This window comes from Xiphophorus hellerii, chromosome 12 (genome assembly GCF_003331165.1).
Source record: "Xiphophorus hellerii strain 12219 chromosome 12, Xiphophorus_hellerii-4.1, whole genome shotgun sequence".
Taxonomy (NCBI): domain Eukaryota; kingdom Metazoa; phylum Chordata; class Actinopteri; order Cyprinodontiformes; family Poeciliidae; genus Xiphophorus; species Xiphophorus hellerii.
The window spans coordinates 22,157,956-22,181,024 of record NC_045683.1 but is presented as its reverse complement, the minus strand read 5'-3'; the positions used below and the strand labels follow the sequence as shown (position 1 = coordinate 22,181,024).

The 23,069-nt window shown below is 38.5% G+C and overlaps 1 protein-coding gene across 4 annotated transcripts; it reads left to right on the top strand.

The window, feature by feature from the left end:
* Window positions 1-2,062: 2,062 nt before the first annotated feature.
* On the top strand, window positions 2,063-22,941 carry inpp5l (inositol polyphosphate-5-phosphatase L). Of its 4 annotated transcripts, none has more exons than XM_032578768.1 (16): window positions 2,063-2,365; window positions 9,720-9,761; window positions 10,002-10,102; window positions 10,190-10,277; window positions 15,242-15,305; window positions 15,914-16,017; window positions 16,226-16,278; window positions 18,388-18,507; window positions 18,949-19,033; window positions 19,169-19,264; window positions 19,353-19,427; window positions 19,629-19,702; window positions 19,798-19,909; window positions 20,000-20,068; window positions 20,153-20,212; window positions 21,226-22,941. In XM_032578768.1, exons 1-15 carry the CDS (start codon window positions 2,336-2,338, stop codon window positions 20,192-20,194), a joined length of 1,155 nt encoding a protein of 384 aa, XP_032434659.1. In that variant the 5' UTR covers window positions 2,063-2,335; the 3' UTR covers window positions 20,195-20,212; window positions 21,226-22,941. The 4 variants fall into 4 exon arrangements, with proteins under 4 accessions (XP_032434659.1, XP_032434657.1, XP_032434661.1 ...); XM_032578766.1 differs by having other exon boundaries at window positions 2,063-2,575; XM_032578769.1 differs by lacking the exon at window positions 2,063-2,365 and adding an exon at window positions 2,649-2,731.
* The last annotated feature ends 128 nt before the right edge of the window (window positions 22,942-23,069 follow it).

The window sequence follows — 23,069 nt, the reverse complement described above, 5'->3', positions numbered from 1 at the left end:
ATAAAAAAAATAAAAATCCACCAGAAGAAAATGGTTTAAAGTTACCAGAACTGCATTTATTATTACTTAATGCAATATTTTTTATGGTCTTCTTATGTTCTATTTCTTTTCATCGCCACCCTTTTAAGCATTTCTACCTTATGGCGTTGTGGCAATACGATTCTTCACACACTGACAGGTTGGTTGTGATTCTGTTGTACATTTTTCTGAATAAAATCTCCTTATATGGGCATGTAGTTCATCCGGCATCCAGGCCTATCCACCTTTAGCTGGACATCCCATACCGGTACGGTACACACGGCGGTATTGTTCTGCCATGTCTTTTGCAACAGTTTCAAACGGATCTGTTGATGTTGATGAATTAAAGCACACTGTGTCGGGAGGAGGACTGAGCGGAAGCAGGAATAGGCCCTCAAAAGGTTGGCTGTGTAGCTCCTGCCATGGTTTATGGCTCAGTAACAGCACCATGGAGAAACAGACTCAGCCACCCAGCAGCCTTTGCTTTATGGCCTTTTACTCTGAACCACTGGATGGCACAGATCCATTTACTTCACAGGGTTTTATAGCTCTACTGACTCCAACGGATGGTGCTGCGGAAAACGATGCGACTATCTGAGGCCGTTTCTTGAGAAACATGCATCTTACCATCACATAGTTCACAGAAAAATAATTGGGTAAATTGGAAAAAAAAAATTGTTTCCCATGGCCCAATCAAATATAAACTTCTTGTTATGTAAATTATTTGAAATGTTTTTTTGTTGTACAGAGATAGCAGAGCTCAAAAATGGTTTCCAGTTCACTGGCAGTCACATTATGAGTGTGTGGTATGTAGAGAAACCAGTTTAGAATGCATTAAAGTGTTTTTAGATCCTCCTTGTTGTAATGATTTATGTAAGTGGCTCAAAAAATAGCAAAGTAAAATTACTTCTTGTTTGGTCAAGAAGGCAATTTATGGAGGTTTTCGATGATGGTAGAACAAAACCTGTTACCCTTTCTTAGTACTTTGTGGGTTAGAGCATTTAAATGAAAAAAAAACAACATTCAAGTTTCATGTCAAACCACACGATTTCCATATTCTTTACACTCAAATGTCCCCACAGTGCATTCCATAATCATTCAGAGTAGAATGCTTTAACAAAATGCATGGTGGTTAGTAGAATCATGATTTTAGTTTTTGCAGTAAATTGATTTGTGCTTCTTACAGTAACAGAATTTTCCACAAGCGCCATTCAGATATTCTGCAATATAAGATGAAGCAATTTTTTTGCAAAACAAAATCTTACTAGTCAATATTTTGCATTTTGCAGAATCACCTTTTATTGCAACGACAGCTGCAAGTATTTTGACCTACATCGCAAGTGTTACACATTCTTCTTTGCAAAAATAGGTCCATCACTATCCACAGAGAGTGGCTGAACATATATCTTCAGGTATCTACACGGATTAAGTGTGGGCAATGCAAATACATAAATATTTTTTTGAGTTAAATCATCCCATAAGAGCTGTGGCTACGTTTAGCTTCGTCCATCTTCAAATCAGCTTTGACCAGCTTCCAGGTTCCCGGTTCACCAAATGAGGAGAGCATGTTCAGAGTGTCAGTTTTCAGCCATACAAAGGATTTTACATGCAGGAAAAAAAAAATGCATGGACATGTCTTACCAGAGCACCTTCTTTCAAATGTTTGCTGTGTCATGGCTTGTGGAAAACTTTTCAACCTGACATTTTACGACTTTGTGTGGCATATTTGTGGAGTGCACCATGAATGTTTGTCCTGTCAACAAATCCAGGTGGGAGACGTTAAAGTTAGTATTATGATGCTACATTATGATTTCAGTCTCAGTGAGTTTATATATTTTGAGATGTTTAAAATCACGGTGACACACACACAAAAAAAAAAATACTTTTAACGCAAACAGTATTTCGCTCCTTTGGGGATTTGGTTAGAGTAGCGTGAGCGGGGCTGGTTGAAATACAATGACGCGTGCGTGGCGGTGGAATACGGCACGAGCATTTTTGTCACGTCAAGTATTTTTTAAATTTCAAACTAGTACGTCCTACTTGCGCGAGGGCGGAGCGGCTGTCAAAACAACCTGTGGGCTTCCTCCGGGTTGTTTGAACACTTTTGAAGGCAGCGGCACCGACTCGTTTAGTCCCTTAAGAAGCTACTAGTCCAATTAACTCGCAGGGGGGGAGGGAATCCACGCAGCTAAACTCTCCGCTCCCGGAGACTCGGCGATGAGTATGAGCCCTACCGAGGTGCATGATGACGACCTGAACCGACTGCCCGCCATCAGCAGCAACCGAGTTGGACCGCGAGCGGCGCTCACATACTGAGATGATGGTGGCGTACTTCCAACCACAGCTGGTATAAACTTGGGTTGTTTTTTTTTTTTTGGCTCGCACGGTAAGCCCGTTTAAGCTCCAACAGAGGCGCTACCGACGGGTCGGAAGTTTTTTTTTGTTTTTTGTTTTTTTTTTTACCACCGGGACGGTTCGTGAAAGTGGTCGGTTAAACATGGAGACGTTCACCAACGTGCTGCTCGTCACCGCAAACGTCGGCTCGCTCTTCAACAATGTAAGTGTCCCGCAGAAAGAAAAAACTGCCGTAACAGGCACACAACACCACCACGGTAGCAACGGCGGAGGATTAGATTAGGGCTCACGCTGAAACGAGTTGCAGCAAGTTACGGGCAGGCTACTGTAAGGTCTCCAATGTTGACATAAATGTTGGGTAAGGTTCCTACAGGTGATGCATTGTTTTGTCTCGTTGTTACGTTGTTTATTTCACGTGTATGATGCGGCTGAGCCCAGTCGGTGAATCGTGTTTATCACAGCCGCGCTCAGCGGTGTCCTTCCGCTTTCTTGAGTAGCGTATATAAGCAAACGTTACCTGTCGACGAGTCACGTGACCCGATCCTCGACAAACGGACAACGTTTTGATCAAGTATGAGAGGCTTCAAAACCTACTGTCGGGATCCAAGTAAAACCTTAATATACCTTTATAAGTTTGGATAAATGTAAAAAGATTTATTGAAATCAAACTCATGAACCTACTGCTGTTTATGTTGCTGTCCACACTTAAAGGTGCATCTCAACACATTAGAATGTAATTGAAGAGTCAATTTCAGTGATTCGGTTCAAAAAGTGAAATTTGAGTAACTGAGTTTCAACCTTCTATTTCTATTAGTTTTAATCATTATGTCTTAGAGCTAATAAAAATCTTATAGCTAGCCTCTGTTCTGAAACTTTAAATATTACACATGACCAAAAACAAACAAACAAGCAAAAAACAGGAAATTTTTTTCCTGAAAAGTATTTCTAAGTCCAGGATGCTTTCCTAACAGCCTTCCGCTGGTCTGTAGTGTTGGATCTGGTATCTCTCATCTTCCTCTTGACAGAGCAGAGAATGTGTACTATGGATGAGTTTACTTGGAGCAGTAGAGCTCCAATTGCTATGGCAGCTTTGCTTTGTGGAACCTTTGTTGAAAATAATACCATCACTTTGCAAGTTAGTCAACTTCAGTTTGTTTAAAAGTGCTCTAAGGTTTGTTGAGGTGATTACTGCTGTATGGTGAGAGGAGACCCCCGCTTGGCTGTGATCATCATTGGAGAGGTAATATGTTGTTTAGCCCTCCATTCAGGTCACAGCAGGACCAAGTTTTGACTGAAGGAGGGCTGACCTTTCATCGTCTCTGATTCTGATAAATAAAAGTTTATCAATGTGTACAGATCTTCTTCCTGACACATAGTATAGACTCTCTGTAGGCCAGTTTGATGCCCTATTAAACAGAGTAATATTGTTGTCATTAAATTGGTATTGGTACTTTTTGCATGTACCAATACTTGTAAAAAGTATCAGTATTTCTACCTTCTGTAGGAGGTTCAAAGTCCTACAATACAATGAAAGCAGCAGACGGCTATGTTGCCTTTGGACTTGAGAAACAACGGTGGACCAACACTAGTAATTTGTCTCAAGGTTACAGAGTGCACTCTGTTTATCTTGTTGTTACGTTGTTTATTTCACGTGTATGATGCGGCTGAACCCAGTCAGTGAATCGTGTCAAACTTGCTTTGTGGAACCTTTGTTGAAAATAATACCATTACTCAGGTCTTGTGCAACCGTGTCAAACTGGTTGCACATGAGACCTAATTTGTGAGTGGTTTGCCTAAAAAGACAAATCTGAGTTTGCACCAGTGTAACCACTTGCTCCAGGAAAAAGAAAATGCAGAACCCTATGATTTCCACAATGCAGAAAACGCAGCAACAAGCTTGTTGAATCTTGAAATTCAACAGGCAAAATGGAAAGAGATTTCCATTTCATCCTCACAATAAGTGGGTTTCTGTGGGCTTTCAGCCGCTGCAACTCTCAGACATGTTTTAACTGGTTAAGAAGGGCTTGGCTCAGCTCTGCTGTCCTCTTTACACAGACAGAAACAACGTCAGACATGGCAAACAGTGTAAAACGTTAGTCTGGAGCTTTGGGCCCAGCTCCCCAAGTCGGCACCGAATGTAGAAACTTCACACTGTACCTCAAACATTTGGGGATTCTCTTCCTCTTCACTTTAACTTGATTTCTAAATGTAACACAAAATTCATGTTCTACTAAAGAGAGGACTTTGGACCACTTAGCAACAGTCCAGTGAGTTCAGTTCTTTTTCTCCAATGCAAGTATGACGCTACTTTTGTTGTATCTAGTTCAAGTTTACATAAAAATAAAGCAACAGCTATAGCCCGTGTTCGTGATATGTTTGTGCAAGATGGCTCTTAAATTGTCTTGTATGGCTTCACAGTTTATCCTTGTTGCTCACACAACTGTTTCCTTTCACTCAACTTTCCATTAGTATGGTTGGATAAAGCAGCAGCCAGCTGCTTCAAACATAACCTTTTGTGGCTTGCCTTGCTTGTGGTGGGTGTAGGCATATTCATCTGTGTTAACAGAAATAAACACTTGAAATATATTACTGTTTGAATCTTTATATTGTATGAGTTTTACTCTTTGAATTGAATTCCTGGAATATATTCTTATTCAAGGATATTCTAATTTATTGAGATGGAAATGTAGCTCAACCAGAAGCAGCGCTGTGGTTAAGTAAAGGTCATGGCATACTTTAAATACACAAAGTTTACTTTATTTTAATATTGGACTATGCTTAGAGGTTTGTGTACATGGAATAGGGCTGCACAATATTTGCAAGACAAAATATTTTGCCATTGTGACACTGAAAACACTGAAAATTTTGATCTGAAAGGACCCAGTTTTCTCACTTTTCTCATTCTTTTCCATCATTACTACTGTATGTCCCAAGCACTCTCCCTGAACTTTACCGTCTTGGTATATATCAGGTGTGAGCATAAAAAACAGTGAAAGACCATCTAGCTAGCCAAATATGCTAATTATTGACAATTTAATGCAATTTATATGCTTGAAATAAAAAACAATCCACACCAAAAAGTACATCCTAGCAGTCCTTTGTGATTGCAGCTACTTAAAAGAACAGTTTATTATTTAATGACGCATGTGTCTTCAGTAGTTTTAAGTCAGAGAGATCAGTGAAGGTCAACACTGATCCTGTGAGTTCAAGCCACAGTATTTTGTGGCCGCTTGAGCATCATGTTTTGGGAATATATATTATACTATGTTTTTGGGCACATTTATCTCATATCAGGGATCTCATACCAGGGATTATGGGTCAGCTGTAGAAGTCATGTTGCCTTATGCTGAACATGAAATGCTACTGAACAAGACAGAAACTCCAATAAGTCAGAAACATCAGGGTGCCAGACAGACATGATTAACACGAGGGAGTGACCAGCCCAAAACCCAGATCTTAGAAAACTTTGTCATTTTGTACTTGGTCTCTCACACAACATTATTTATGTTCCTAAATAGTTGTGCAAGTTGCCACATTTAGAGCAACTTCGAGGCTCCAGTCTGTTATAAAACGTATGTAAATATCCATTACTCTCCCTTGTTTCAGCCTTGGGCTGGCTGGGTGAAACGTTCAGACTTAGCAGGAAGGAGGGCGCTTGCAGTCATGGAAATTTGGCTCAGGACCATATTTCCGTTGAGCAAATTTAGGTCCAACGATTCCATGTGAGATCCCACAGTGGGAAATGCATAAACGGATGAATATCTGCTCTCCCTAGGGGAGTCGAGCCTTTCTGCTTAACACAGGGCCCCTTCTATTCTTATAAACAAACACTCTGAAACGTTGACTCAGGGTGAGAGAAGGATGTTAAGCAGACCGCAGATTAAATCCTAATGCTCCACAGAAATGGACTTTAGGATCAGATACACTAGCTGCTTCAGTAACACTGAAAAACGGACTTTGCTGCTCCTGTTGAAACAGAACTAGCGTGTCTAATTCTGGACTGCAGTGTTCGTCTGCTCAGGGGCTTAACTTTTTTTAATAATAAAGATTTGGAGACAAATCTAGTTGTCAAGTGTTTATCTTCATTAGTGTGCAAACATGGCTGTGGTTGCAGGCAGAGTGCTGTGAGGTCTCCTACCTTTCACCTGCACTGGGCCTCTGTCATCCCTGTCATGCAAATGCACTATGCAAAGCCAGTTCTGCAGTCATGACATTTAGATATATTTATTTCACTGACCTCTGACACACCAAAATATACATTTTGCAGCATCTGTGTAAGACAAGCCAGGCTCCAAGTGGACCTTTTTTCCTCAGAGATATTTTACTGAAATACACTATTTAAAAAATGCAGCTTTGTTTTTATGCCAAAAGTTTAAACAGAATTTTACTAGCCTAAAAAAAAAAAAAACTACTTTAAAGGGAGAATCCCTCCAGCATTTTTGCAGCCGTTGATGGAAAGTCTTTCTTTAACAGAATCTAATGGTAATTTTCCCACCTACGTCTTGACGTTTTGTTTCGCTGAACCCTCTTTGATTTCTAGAAATATCAATCACATCTTCACAAATGAATGATGGAAAGAAAAATGAAATAAAAAACACTTCACTATTGAAACACCTTATGAATCAACTGCAACCTTTTTTTTTGGTCTTGGGTAAACATCTGCCATCATTTTTCAACAAAAAATGCATAATGGTTCAATTTCATCTAAGAAATACATAAATGGAACAGAACTTTACAAGTTTGTTAACATTGCAGTAATTTCAACTCATAATGTTGCTTTAGTTAGAGATGAATCTGCTGAGCAGGGTACACAACAGGCTGCAGACTTATAGCTGCCGATGTTATCTGTAGATGTGCAAAGTGGTGTCACACAGTCTTCATATCACTTTGACTTTCTTAATTCTGTAAAGAAAAGAAAGAATTGTGTTACCTTTTTTGTAGTCAAATTTTGAAATGCATATGTTTTTTTTATTCATGTTTAACTTGAACAGGAAAACCTCAAATTAATTTGGAAGAGTGAAATTATGTTTGCTGAGTCAAATTACACAATGACCTGCTGTTTGACCAGGGGTCTGTGCTTTTTTAAGGCCATAGTATAACAATCCACAAGTGGATATGTTGGGAGCTTTTAAGATTTTAATAATAGAGTTTTGAATAATAAATTATTTTTGCCAGAAATTCATTGACACTGAAAACTTAACATGTGCTTTTCTTTAGCTACAAATGCATTTATTATTTTTAGGGACAAAAGTTTGTTTGTTTTTTCACAAGCAGCCGTATCACCTGGACCTGACCAAGAAAAGTTTAATACAAAACATTATTTGTTTAGCAAAACCTAAAAGGTAAACATAACAGCAGCCTGAGGCTACCATTCATCACTAGCATGTGATGCAGCCTGTATTAAATGAGCAGTTTTGTCAGTTTATTGGTCCGTTGCAATGAAAGTGTGTTTCGATACAATATTATTGAGAAAACAGATCCTTAAACAACTCATTGAAGCAGTGCAAGGGCAGCTATTACCAAACAACCTGCAGTGACACAAACAAAGATTCATTCACAACTGAAAAACATTCAAAACAGCTGCTAATATTTCCTGGAATAGGTTCCCCATCTAGCTTCCGTGAGTCCGATTAGGCTGTGCAGAACTACCATACATCTCAAATGTAAAATATTTCATTTAGCGTTTGAAGAGTAAAAGTTCACAACACTATGATTTGAAAAACACACAAAAAGAAAACGCTGAGTGCATAACAAACTGGACACCGATTTCTGAAGATTTTAACAATTAAAGTGCTCAATTTAAAATTGTGTATTCACAGAATCCAATTTATAAACAATAGTCAAATGATTTCACTGAGTTTTTTTTTTTAGGAGCATCTTTACTTGAAATGGCCATCCATAATTTGAAACAATTATGGAAACTGTTTCAAATTATGAAATGTAATGTTAAATTTTACATCTGGAAAGCTGCATATGAAAAGTGTTTAGCACATCCAGAATAACATTTTTTTGAGGAAAGTAGAGATATTTATCTCTAAAGCACAGAGGATATTTTGGTGGAAATCATCACTAGTTACTATCATAACTATCAAGCACAGTAGTGGAAACTCGATGATTTGGTGTACTTATTCTCACTAAGTACACCATCAGCTCCTCTATATTAAAGTATTCTTGGGTCAGTAAAACTGAAGCGACATGTTAGCAAGAGTTTCCCCTGAAACGGCCATGAAGAAGACAGAAACTGCTAGTTGTTGCTGCTGGAGCTGCTTTTATAATCCATTGAGTCATAGGTTGTGATTCTGCGTTTTGGTTTTGTTTAAAAACAATTAACCACAGATAAAAACCACACAAAGTCTGGATTCACTGCTTATTAGGCATATTATATTATGGTTGTATTACCCAAATGATTATCGGACACAATTCAAGTCATTCTGCACATGGTTTCAAACTATGTATGCTATGTGTTTTATGATGGAATGCCAGCGTTGATTTTGGTCAATTATTTGATGATGTATGTTGGTTTTTGATCCAAAATCAGACAAAGTCCACCCATTATAGAGCTCTAAAACTTTTCTTTATATCAGTTCTTTGCACATTACACTACCATTTTCAAACTGACAAACATTCCAAACAAGAGGGAGCCACACCTCTGATTCAAACCACCTGGCTTTTAAAGCATGGCCAGGACTAATTAAGGGGCGGAGACAACAATTACATTTCCAGGTAAACGAAAGAACAAACATTTGTGCTAAACAATATTCCTAAACAAATATTTACAGAATTACAACTAACAATTTAACAAAAACAAAAATAAGCTGGGACCAAACAAAAAATAAAACAAACATCTCTCCTCCTTCTCAAACAATGGACCTTCCCAGTAAGGTAAATTGGAAACACCAGGTCCTAGGCATCACTGCTCATGGGCGCGCCTCCATGGCAGCACATGACCTCAAAGGAAAGAGAGGATGATCAAAACAAAATATTAAATAAAGCAACAATACAGGAAGCACAAAAAAACAACACCTGTTGAGGAGGGTAAATCCCTCACAATGTATCTAAAAAGAAAATGAAAGAATATTGTTCTATTTAATTCAGTTTTCGTTGTTTGTTTTCTTTGCTTCTTTAAGTAAGCTATGTTGTGATTTCTTTCTGTAACACAAACAGAAAATTTGGATTTTTACGATCATGTATGAGAGGCTAAAAGTGTAATTGTTTTAATTAGCTTCTTAAGGGAATGTGGTCAGAATATGAGGCATATAGTTTTTATTTTACATTGATTGAAACTATTGAATAAGTGACTGATTATTAGTCAAATAATTTTACTTTTTTTTTTTTTCATTTCGAAGGTGGATGAAATCCAAAGTGGATGGTTAGAAGAACTGTATAAGGTAAGTTTGAACATTTTATATTCGCATTAGTAGTGATCTCTCTGTTCTAACATATAAAAATTTAATGTGGGCGATCTCATGCAGCTAAAAGAAATACAATCTTTGCTAATACTTTCCCACTTTTGTCGCTCTTCCAAATATGGAAAAAAAACTGTAAGACCTCTGATGAGCTGTAATGGTCAGCCTTAAAGCACTCTGTAATGTGAGCTTGAACATTAGACTTTATTGGCTTTGAAACAGACAGTCCGGAAGTACAAGCCGCAGTTCATCGCCCTGCACTTCCAGGAGGTGGGAGGAAAGGACTACATGGTCAACATGGACAAGGCAGAAAGCTTCTTTTGGTAAAAACACTACTAAAAAGTAACCACAATGACCATGTAGTTACAGTGCATTACATCTGACAAATTAATTCCCCTTCCTCTTCCTAGCAACATAGAGTCCAGTGAGGAAATGAAGGAGTTTGACAGGACTTGCATTTATGTGGACACCCAGTTCCAAGCGGAAGACAGCTTTACGGTAGGAAACCTATTGGAGATATTCCAATATTCTTCCACAAGATGGCGCTCTCCTCCACATAAAGGTGGCCTCAGAGGCACTCTGATGCTCGATAGGAATCTGCAGCAGATGTTTGCTGATATTAATGTAAATGCAACCATTTGACTGTGTAATAAGGTCATGTCAGACAATGTTAGGAGGGCATTTTTTAAAAACCTTGAAAGCATGCTTTGTTTGTTGCTTTTTAGCTATTTCAATAAATATAGATTGTCTAACAGTATGAATTCATCAAGCGCAATAATAAACTTCTGCGGTTCACAACCTTTAATGACATATTGCAGGTGCGCCCTCTTTAGGAAATCCGATTTCTTATACATTCTTTCTGTTTGCTCACCTTTTTTCCTTCGGCAGAACTTCATACATCAAAGCTTCCGTGCAATATGAGCACTCTGTGTTCAAAATCCCAGCCTTTTGTATGGGACATGGATCTTCTAGATATAGTATAAAACAATGTTGGAGCTGTAACGCGGTGCAGGCACAGAGAGATGAGAGGCCCTCAAAGACAGATTTGTTTGGTCAGCCGTGATGCTTTCAGTAACTGGACCGAGAATTTCTGTCCATAGCTGCCGTAGGCAGTGGTGTTATGGAGCTGTGAGCAGGTTTGAGCCGGTTAGTGCAACCAAGCCATAGTTCATGCAAGGTTATACTTTCAAAACTCTAAAAATCTTTAGCTGCAATATTCTTGTTGATTACACATGACCACCATGAAATATGGTGGTGACTGCAGAATGTAATCTGATGTTGCCTTTCTTAAGATATAACTGGAGTGTTTGCCATGGTGAATGAAACTTTGAACAGCTCCAAATATCATTCAGTTCTAGTGATGGGCCAGACACCTGTATCATTTTTACACCACGGTTTTAAACAGAGCTGTGCGATATCCGGAAAATACTTAACAGTAATCCTATTGATGAAAATTGCAATGACTGTACTGGTTATGATTAACCCTCCTTTCCCCAACACTTTTGTTTTTCACCATTTCAGTGCTCCCACGGCTCTCTGTGAGCTTTAGCATCTCAATTACTAAAGATATACATCTGGGGTGAGCATTAAGGATCTAATCACCCAAATATATATCATCAGTTTTAAATACGTTAATCCAGTTGGTCAATTTTAAATCTACTGCAGACTATCTGCTACGAATGGATGGCATGAACCTAAAGTAATTTTGTTATATTTTGGGATATTTACGGCACTAATGATGATCCTTTGAACAGTAAAAGCAAAAAGTCCCGTTCTTCTGTTAGTTTTCAGGGTTTACAAACTTCATTCATCAGAAATTATCCTTGTAATTGGAGAAAATGATCTGTAATCTTTTTTTCCCTTCCGATAACATTAAAACAATGAAATAATTGGCCAGACTAACGAATGAGCTTATACTAGTTTTCTATACTTGTGTCAACATATAAAGAATTAAATTATCAAAAGTACTAAGTTCACCAGTGTTTTATTGAGCATTTTGCCTCAGTCTGTGTATTAGAGTTAAAATGTCCACAAATAGATGTTGTAGATTACATTATAAGAACTCTTATGATTCGTTTTATTTTAACAGCACGTAAAATAATTCCTGTTCTACATTTTTGCTGAAAAATATTTCTGTAAATTCAGAGATGCCATATTACTGTACTATTGTTTTCTCCAGATTGTTATACCATGCGAACATCACTCCTTGCTGTGCGGTTGATGTTCAGGTCATAGAACATCAGCCTTAGTCTCCACACTGGTCATGCAGGTCATTTCTTGCATCCACCCTTTTTCTTAACCTCATGTTTCACCAATCAGCTTCCTTGGGTTTAAACTGTCCTTGCAGTTGGCTGTAATGGGGTTTGTCAAAGTTTCAGTCCTGGCAGGGAGAAACATTTCTCCTTTACAGAAAAGTATCTGCGTTTTTCTTCAACTATTAACCCTTCCTCCTCCCAGGTGAAACCCTCACACAGCGCGGCTGACAGTAGGGGTCAATGTCTGCATCTGTAGACTGAAGGTGTGTGAAGCCAAAAGGGGGGAAAGTCAATGACCAGGTGCGAGAGAGAGACGGGCCAAAGTCAATACATTTAACTCTAGATTAAAACTATTGATCCCAGGCTATCTGTACACGATAAATTAAGCGTCGGGGGCTGGCGGTGGACAGCTGGGACTAAGTTTTCCTCTGGACTCGAGTGTTTGCACCCTTCTCTGTTTGCCCTGAGAGGGTTGCAGCCCCTCTCCCCGACCACCTCCCCACGTAATGCCTCATTCTCATTTCGTTGGTGCCACCCACATTGATTTTCAATTTGTTTCCCCCTGGCTACGGATCATCAGTTATAAAGCCAAGAGAGAGAGCTTAGTGGGGGTGGAGGGGCTCTCTTTTCTCAGGGGCTGCAGACGTAGAGGGGCATGCATCCCCAGTACAAATGGTGTTTTGATAAAAAATCACTTGAAAGTCAATATTTTTTTATTAAACTGTGCACAAACCTGATTGATGAAGATGGGTGTTTGGCCAACTTTGTGAAGGTGTGTGTGTGTGTGTGTGTGTGCCTAACTGTGCGTAACACTGCTACTAATCGCACATGAATTAGGCTTACCTTCAGGAATCTCTGGAGAGGAACTTTACCTGACAGTTGAACTTTTTTCTTTTTTTTTTCCTTCGTAGAAACATTTCAACTCCTGCAGATCTGTTCCAGTAATTTCCTCCGTCGCTCTATGTCAGACAAGTCGGTCACTAACTGTTGTTCACTGAAGCCGTCAATGGAGACACCTCTATTTTAATAAACGAGGATGACTGTGGCACCGAAGATAAACGATGTCTTCAGGGAGAGATCTCTCATGCTCTGACTGATCGTCTGTGTGTATGTGTGCGTAGCCCAGCTCTCCGTCACGACCTTACCCCGTTACCCCCCTCCGTGCGCTCACTTATTTTTATCTCGGCCCCCTCTTAGAGCGCCAACGTTTTCAGACAGCAAGCCTACTGCTTAATACCTTTTAAATGGTTTTAATTTTCTGTCTTTATTGATTTCACAGGCCATGATTAATCAGATCAGTGGAGCAGGCAGTTAGTACATTAAAAATTGTCAGCTCCATGTCAGGGATGATTGGGCGCTGAAGTGTGCACACTGAAAGTGGCTCTGCTGAATGTTTTTATTGTTAAAAGTTTCACGTGGCTTTTGATTTGCACAGCAGAAAAACTTAGTGACTAACTGGAAGATAAGGCTTTTACTATCTAAAATAAACAGTTGGTCCTTGAGACTAGCCATGTGTTTGTGTCTACATTTAGTTTTAGTTTCGTTTTGAGGAATGGCTTATGATTTCTCTGAAATGCAGACCTGAAGATAAAGGGTTAGGCACATGTTTGTGCACAGTTGTGTGTGTTATGATTTGCAGACTGCAGTGTCAGGATATCTGCAAGAGATATATAAAACTAAAGTGCACTGGTGTGGATAAATTTGTCAAAGAGTTGCGTCTGCTGTTGCAGTAGCATAATCTCACACTGAAACTCATAGAAAATTCCAACTGTTAATTTAATTAATCTTTTCAATGGACATAAAATATATCCCAATAAGAAAAAAAATGTTTTTAACAAAATCACAAGGTGTACAATTGTTAACACCCGAACTGTCAATACTTGGGCAACCTTCATTTGGAGACAGTACAAAACTTTGTCTACTATAATGCTTCACAATGTTGAACCATAGATAGAGCCATCTTTGACCATTAAACCATCTCTCCAATCATCCAAAACCATGTGTCAACTTTTATACTCTTTTCGTTTTACCCTTTAGGTTTTCTGTAAGGTTTTGATTTAGGAACTTGGTCTGGGCCAGGGGTTCCCAAGTCAGTGCTTCTACACACCTGCTTTAAATGAAACCAGACCTCTGCAGAGATAATGGATGCTGATGAGCCATTTTATTCAGGTGTGTTGGAGCAGGGATACGTCTAAAAGTTGCAGGATGGACTTGGGCACCCCCGGTCTAGGGACTTAGATGGTAATGTTTTGGTTCCTGCTGATGGAGCTAGTGATGACTCTTTTTCATGTTTACATCTACCCTGCCCATCCTGCCACCCTTTTCATCCCGTGACACTTATGTTAGGAAGCAGTTAAAATATTCCCCTAAAAAACCTTTTTCAGCTACTACTGTTTTTTAAAAAAAAATTATTATTATTATTATTTTGGAAACAAATATGCCCTGGTGTGTTGTTAGAAGTTATCCATGCTGCTTGTAAGTAAAATCAAGAAATGTTAGACCCAACAGTCTCTATTTAAAAATAAAACTATTTTAATATATTCAATTTTTTGATATTTTGTTGCCAGTATGCTAAGAAAGACTAACAAATTTGCCCCAAAATATCAGACGTCAAAAGTACACAAAAGTATATTTGTAGTACACCAATAACTAGTCTGACTGCAGATATACTGAAATGTGTCAAAATGATGTTCTTTTCACTTTTCACTATGGTAATACAAATTAGAATACACTACGCTGTACTCCAAGAGTGTATTTCCTGTTTTTGTTCTTATTATGCTTATTTTAAAGAGATACTACTCTGCTTTAATCTCTTTTTAGCTTTTTGGGTTGAAAACCAATGTCATGCATTTAACTACACACTGTAATAGTTATTGGTATGGTAAATGTTTTAAATGAACAAATGTTTTTAATCACATCTAACAATAATTAGTGTCAAACATGATGTATTGCTACATTTTGAATTAGTCATTGCAGAGGTCGGTTGCAAAAATGTTAAATGATTAAAAAAAAATTTCATTACTTTACGCATGCTTGCCTTAAATACTAAAATAGGCAACTAACAAATTATACAACTAAATTATTTTTTTTGTTGTATTTTTTAAAAAGAAATTTAACAGTTTTTTTTTCTAATTTTTTTCTGTTACTTAATCAGTTTGTGATTACTTTATCGGGTATTGAACATCATCTGTTTTATTTTCTCCACAGGCTTTGGGCAGCATGTACTTCATCCACAAGACACTGAAAAATATCTATCATTATGACTTTAATGGTAAGAAATTCTTAAAGTGTGAAAATTGCATTCATTTTTATTGGTTTATAATGAATCAAGTTGTGATGAATATTTCAATGTTTTTGCTTTTTCACGATACATTTGTTTTTTAAAATAAATGATTAAAATCCAACTGAAAGCAGTGTAGCCCTCTGCTTTGATCAATTGCTCCCACCCCGTGAGGGACCGGGTTGCTGTTGCATATGATTGGCAAAATTCCTGTCATTTTTCATAGGATATTTTAAGATGTTTCTGTGTAATGAGAGTTTGATGGCTCTACTGCCTAGGCAGGTATTTGCAAAGTACTCAAATTTAAAGTGGAGCTGTTATTTCGGCTGCTGTATAGTCCAGTCACGTTAGGTGTGAAAAAGCTTGGCAGAAAAGCTTATGGAAGAGCCATAAACATCCCGGAGCTGCCACTCGCTGTGTGGCCCGAACCGATCGTAGTTGGCCAAACGGAGTCTAATGGCTCCCGCTTATAGATTCCCTCATCACGTATGCCGCTCTGATGAGGTTAACACCAGTTTATTGATCGCTGTTTGCATGTTTTCTCACTCTTTTCCATGTCACCGCCCTCGCTCTGCCTTCCCCCCCCCCGCTGCTCCCAGTTAAGGATTTTAAAGCCGTGGTGGGACAGACCAAGTACGTGGGCTCGCTGGACGGCGTCGCCACCGTGGAGAAAGAAAAATTCCCAAAGAATTTCTGGCCCGATGTAAGTCTGTATGCAGGAGTGTGGGGAGCGCTACGGCGAGGGGGATGCTAGCGGGACGAAGGGAGAAGCTGGGAAAAATGAGTCCGCTGGGGCTGCTGACACAGAGATGAGACAAATTATCTGCAAGAATCAATAATTATCAGTTTGGTGCTTTAAAGACATGGCTCCCTGGTGTTTAGCGATTCTCTCTCATTTGTCTCTGTTGCAGTTCAAGTGGTCCAGAAAGGGCTACATGAGGACCCGCTGGCTCATACACAACCAGTACGTAACCCTGAGAAACAGTGAAACACTTTATTTTTTGATAAATTATATTGTCATGTTGTTAAGAGAGTTTTAATAACACTTGTATTTAGAGTAAAACCGACCCTTTTGTGATCTTTCCGGATTAATATGTAGGCCAGTGTTTGATACACTCATAGAAGAGACGGGATTGAGAGCAGAAATTCAATGATCAGCGTTTATATAAAACCCTGTCTTAGTTTTTGGGTTGAACAGAACATGTAATTGTCTTCACAAAGAAACATTTAGGAAGCAAAATGATTTTTTTTTATATATACAACAGAGTTGAAGAGCTTTTCACAATATGGCTTTGTGTAAAAAAAAAAATCACTGATTCTGACTGATAAAAGAATCTTTTTCAGTAACAACTTCAGACTGAAGAGTGTTGTTGCTAAGTGAGTTTCCACACAGTCTTTAAAAGTCTGCAAAAGTGTTGCATTTTATTTGATCTTATTTATTTTTCAAGTTTGGAAAAAAAAATTCAGCTATGGAATTAACTATGTAAAAGTAATTTACTATACAGCCTAGAATTTAAAAGACACAATTGTGAAATTCTGACACTTAAAAAAGTTTTTTCACTGATGTTATATTTAATTGACTTCAACAGTCTCGGATTTGTCACCATATAGCTTAAGATTTTGACCAAAGCACTGATCAGTAAGATTTTTTTAGTCACTGACGGGAAACCCACAGATAAAATATAAAACATACGAAGATCAACAACTTCAAAATGTGAAATGGGGCAAATTCACAGCTTGTTGGCCTCTTGGATCAAGCTCTTAAACTGGGTCTTGTTGAATGCCAGATAATCAAAGCTTTCAGTAAACCAGTTTTGAAAGACTTATGAGTTACAGATTGAAGAGCAGCTGATCTAGATTAAGATGAGATAAAATCTTTATTGCTCATAAAAATGGAAATTTGGTTTAAATAATCTGTCAGATGCTTCCCATAACTGCATCATAAACATTTATCACGATAATTGTAAAAATGAAACTAAAATATAATCTGCAATGGTGTGTTTATGTTTCCTCTGGTTTTTGGAGTTTGATGAAATAAGGCACAAAGGAGTTCTTGTACCTGTTCCTTCTGCATCATGGCGCCCTGAATCATCTCTGAAGGCAAAAGTTCAAGTTTACTGCTCTACAGTTTACTGCTCTTAATCTATAGAGATTTTGTCAGCCAGTCATACGGCTTGTTTTTCATACAACTTAGTGAATTTGTTCTACACTGAATGGCCAACCATTTTGAAAAAAAGTCTTGAAATATTCCACTTGAATGTAATAAATCTGAGTTTCCATTTTTGATATGAGTGATAAAGAATATTTTTCACATTTTGAGATGTTTTGAGATATTTATAAATCGATTAATTTATAAATATAATTATTCCCCTTAACCTGGAATTCAACTTGGTTCCATGTAGATTACTCTGCAATCTAATACTTTTTTTTTTTTTACCACATAACACATAAAGTTGACTTTAACTGTTGAACAGTGATGCTACTTGAAGACAAAATAAAATGTTAATGCTTGTTAATGTCTCATTATCAAACATTTATTAGTTGTTGCTGTTTGGAAATTCAAACAGAATTCTTTGTCATTAATCATTTGTCTTATTAATTGTAGCTCAGTAACAACTTATCAACAAAATCATATTTTCATCACTCCTTTTTTAGTGTTTGTGTTGTTTTCACGAGGTTATGAAACATGGCACATTTTCATAAATTTGCCATCTTCAAATTTAAACCTTGAACATTTCCTGCAATTACAATTAACTGAAGATTGTATAAACCTGGTCCTTTTATTGAACCAGTTTAATCATCTGCCACTACTCACGGACTTCCCCTCTGCTAGATAAAAACAAAAAAAGTTTCAGTTATGTTTTTACAATGTGAGGCAATAGTTATCACTTTGATGCATAATTCCTGACACAACAAGGACAAACTTCTGAGCTATCAGCAGTCTACACACTGATAGGAAAGATGCGCTATCATACATTCACACTGTCATTGTTGCTCACACACATGTCGTCTTATCTGATATCAAACTGTTTCTTTTCCTTTGTTTTTTTGCCAACGCCTGTGTTGCCCGCAGGGGTCTCGACCTGGTCAACATCCACCTGTTCCACGATGCCTCAAACCTTATTGCCCTCAACTCCAGTCCCTCCATTTATTCAGCCAACCGCAAGAACGCTCTCAAATACGTCGTCAACAGGTGGGATCAGCAACTGTACAATTTGAATGGGCCACCCGAACATATTGATATGCTAAACACCTGGATTATTACAGATTCGTTAACTGTATTTACCAGTTTCCTAAAGTACTTGGTGACACTGGATTTTATTTAGGGATAAAAGATTAAAGAGGACTGAACACAAATGAATGAGACACACTTTTAAACTGTTTCGTTTTAATAAATGTTGAGGATAAAGCAGCATTGTACCTCTCTGTCACGCAATACTTTGTGTTGATCTATCCCATGAAATCCAAATAAAATACTTTATCATATGTCCTTGCAAGATGAAAACAGCATAGAATCGTTTCAGGCAACTCTATTAATTTGTTCCAATTTAAAAACCAGAATATTTAAAGAATATGTAAAATAAACCTTAACCTTTTGTGTTAAACAAATAAAAACATTGTTTGCCTTTTCTAGGTTATTAGATAGCCGCTACACTGCTATGCCCTTCTTCCTGTTCGGAGATTTTAACTTCCGTTTGGACACGCGTACATTAGTCCAGGTATGTTGGACTATATATATATATATATATATATATATATATATATATATGTGTGTGTGTGTGTGCAGCAGCTTCATATTTGAACACTGACTCCCACCCACTCCCTCTTATTTCTGCTTGTGTTGCTGTGGCCAGTTCCTGACCATCGAAGCAGATGTTGTAAAAGATGTGAAAGACAGCAATTACGAAGTGGAGAGAATCACATTTGAAGAAAGAGACAACGACCGCCAGGTAATTACAGCAGCCAGAAAACAAAAAAGTCTTCGGCGGATTTGACCTAGACTGGCGTTCATGTTGTCCGCCCCGCCCTTCCCTTCAGATGCTGCTGCAGATCGAGGAGAAGCTGTTTGAGTACGTGCACCAGGCGGTTTTCCGAGAGGACAATGGCAGAGCGGTAGGGTCACATTCCAGACTTTTGCTCCATAAAAACAAGAAACTCAGGTTGTTGCGATCCAGTCGGCTCTGTTCTCAAAGATTTCAGATTACGAAACACATAAACCCATACACACCAAAACCAAAACTTAAAAGACGGCTCACTAGGGTTTACCTGGAATTTTAAAAATAGACACATTTACTGTTTTTATTTGCCGCTCAGCTTTTAAAGTACGACAAAGAGGTCACACCCTTTCTTGATGCTGTCAGGGAAGAGGACATCACATTTCCACCCAGGTGAGAATAAATTTACAGTAACAGTAAACGATAATCTACAAAAGCCTCTCCTGATCTACCTGACAATCGAAATATGATTTTGTCGTCTCCTGTAGCTACCCCTACAGTGAGGACCACCATAAGCCGAGGCAGTACATGAACACGCGCTGTCCCGCCTGGTGTGACCGCATCCTCATGTCTCCCACTGCCAACGATTTCATCAACAGGGTCAGACTGAACTGTCTGCACATTTCATTTTTACCCAGGAGACTCTTAATTGACAAATATTAGATTGTGTTCATTTTCTGTTTGTCTCAGAGAGATTATGATGGGGAGGGTGTTTTTTACAACACAATTGGTCCTAATGTCTGCATGGGAGACCATAAGGTAAGCCTTTAACAAACCATCTATTCTGGTCAGGCAATAAATCAGCCGCAGAGTGACTCTTTGGTGTTTTTTGGTGCCCTGCAGCCCGTATTCCTGTCCTTCTCGCTGAAGACGAATAACCATTGACTCCGATCCTTCTCAATGGTAAGAATATCTATAAGTAAAGCGCCATATGTGAGAATGCAGTGCTTCCAGAGGGCAGATTTAGAAAGAGATTGTGGTAATCCTGTTCTTCTCCCTGGAGAGCCATAACCAAGCCAGCCCAGTGGAGTCAGAATATGAACTAAGATGAAGCACCTGCGGGACACGAGTGCTCCTTTTGTGTCCGGTGTAGTTGAAGCACAGGCGATCAGCACCTTCCACTGATCTATGTCTATTGAATCCTCTGGTCTCTCGCTGCGGCTACACATTAAGTGCATTGCACGACTTCTTTTCATTAATTACAATCCGGATGGCCGGCTGGAGAGGCATTCATCCCGCCCCGGCAGGATATTGGCATTTTTACGGCCATGATTTTGTTTTGCTGCTGTTTAAATTTATTTGTTTAAGGATGGACTGCTTTATCATGATGGTCTTTCTGTGTGTGTGTGTGTGGGGGGGTCAAATAATGAATTCCTCTCAGGGATGAACATCCCACAAAGATCCGTTGTTTCTTTTTGATTTTTTGCATTTTGAGGGGTCAATATAATCCCAATGTTCAAGACTTGTTGTTGCAGTCTGACCTCTGCACAAAGCACTGTGTGGAGGGATCCAGCACTGCACCTTGAACACACTGTGCCAAAGGTGAAACAGGATGTTTCGTTTTATTTAACCAGGAAGATCACATTGAAATTAAAAACATCTTTCTTTCAAGAGATGAGTTGTGGAGACCCTTTTCTTCAACAGGGACCGGGTACTTTACACTTTTCAGATTTTTTAAACACATTTAAAACTATGTGTCAGTTACTTTCCACGTCACAGTTCTGTACTATTTTACGTTGGTCTGTCACAAAAACATCCCAATGAAACCCTGGGGTTTGTAGAAAGATTAATGGAGTTTAAATACCTTTGGAGTTAATATTTTTGAATCAAAAGCTACTGAGCTATCCTTCCAGAGGAGACAGGAAGTTTAAAACCATACTGTGCATTTGTTTTGTCTCATTCTGTGTCTGTTCCAGGTGTTCAGCTGCAGCCCCACAACTCAGCCACCCTGGATGCCAGCATTATTCTCTTCCACCTGCAGGACTCATGAAACCGTCTGCTTTCATATGTTATCTGATCTCTGAGCTGCAGCTTTCTCCATGCTGATTTTATTCAACATGGAGTTCCTGCTTGCAGCCATGTGGGCAGATCCTTTACTAGTTCTCAACATTTTAATGTAAACCCTCATTATTGTTGTAAAACGGTTTCTAAACATTGTGTATATATATTGTAAAGCTATGAGCTACGAGTTCATTTTTTTTGTTGTTGTTTCAACATTCAGAACTCTTAACCCTCGTGCACGGGAATCTGTTGACTTCGAAACAGATTGTATCTTATCAAGAACTGAACGTCAGCCCTGTAGATTAGATGCGTCGGCTGCCACGCTCTGTATACTTTAGGCATTTGTTGTTTTCTGCCACTATGGCATTTTAAAAACAGGAGCGCTGCTTCTTATTCACCTTCCTATTGTCATGTTTCAACCGATGTTCTCCTCAAATCTACCTTTAAAAAAGGCTTTGGAATTGAAGTTTGACATTACTGAAACATAACACTTGACGGCCGGAAGGCTCTGAAATTTTAGAGCAGCAGCAAAAGTATCTAGCGGTCTTTATTTGCTATAAAAGAAATTAGATTGTCATGAAAAAATATTTGCCCCCTTTATGATTTCTGGGGTTTTTTCTTCTTTTTTTAAAAAAGTTGACTGACATAACTAAGATTTCACAAAAATGTTGTTGATTCAGCATTACATGTGATTGCTTTTTCAACAACAAGTTGGTTTTAAGTGACGTTAGAAATGTGATTTTGTACGTCCCTGGGTTATGTTAAAGTTTGTCCAATGATCTGAAACATTTCAATGGGACAAAAAAGGGGGGCAGGGGAAATGATCCGTGAAGAATTAAATCCCATTCTGCACCGTGTGACGATGACGGGCTTTCTATGTACTTACTGTACATAATACCAAGTGCTTTATCTCCCAAAACATCTCAGCTGTTCTCAGTCTGTCCTTTCATCATTACTTCCGTGCCGCGCAGCATTCCTGCACTGGAATGTCTCTTCTCACTCTTTTTCAAATGCATCTTCTTTTACTGCCAAAGACAAGAGTCATCATGCTGTCCTCTTATGTTTACTTCTAACTGAAATGCGGAATGTGGTTTCTGTTTTATTCCCTGACTTAATTGAAACCTCGCAGGATGCTGCGTATGTGCAGCATACACACACACTCACACACACTTATAAAGCGTGAGGCACTGTTTAAGTTTTCTTTCTTGATGAGTGATTTTTATGATGCACGTTGTTAAACTGTAACTCCAGTGCAGTAACATCTTTTTAATGTGTATGGTACCAGTTCATGTTTTAACCTGGTTTTAATGATAGAAACCGCTTCTTACTGTGTTTTGCTTATTTTTGTGGTAAGTGATGAGGGACCTGTACACTCTCTATTTATTCCAAATATTAGTGGAAGTGAAGTTTTGGATGTCTTGTTTGTACAGTTGGCCTGTTGCTTCACCATAGCAAGACGCAGTGATGATCAAGTCTCCTTTGTCTGAACCAGTGTGTGATATAATGTAATGTTGTGACAGGAGTGGTTGGTTGAAAGGACCAGTATTACCTTTAGTTAACTCTAGTCAGACACTACATGTTTTACTTTTGTCTTTTGGAAATAAAGCATGCAATGCAAAGTGGTTCTGTTATTTGAGTCGTCTCCTCATGCTTTGTTTGGATCTTTGATTGTGAAGGATTCACACCAAGAATCTCTTCATTTCCTGGACATTGACAGGATTCCTGTTAATAAGAAAACACTTCAAAAAGCATCTTTGGT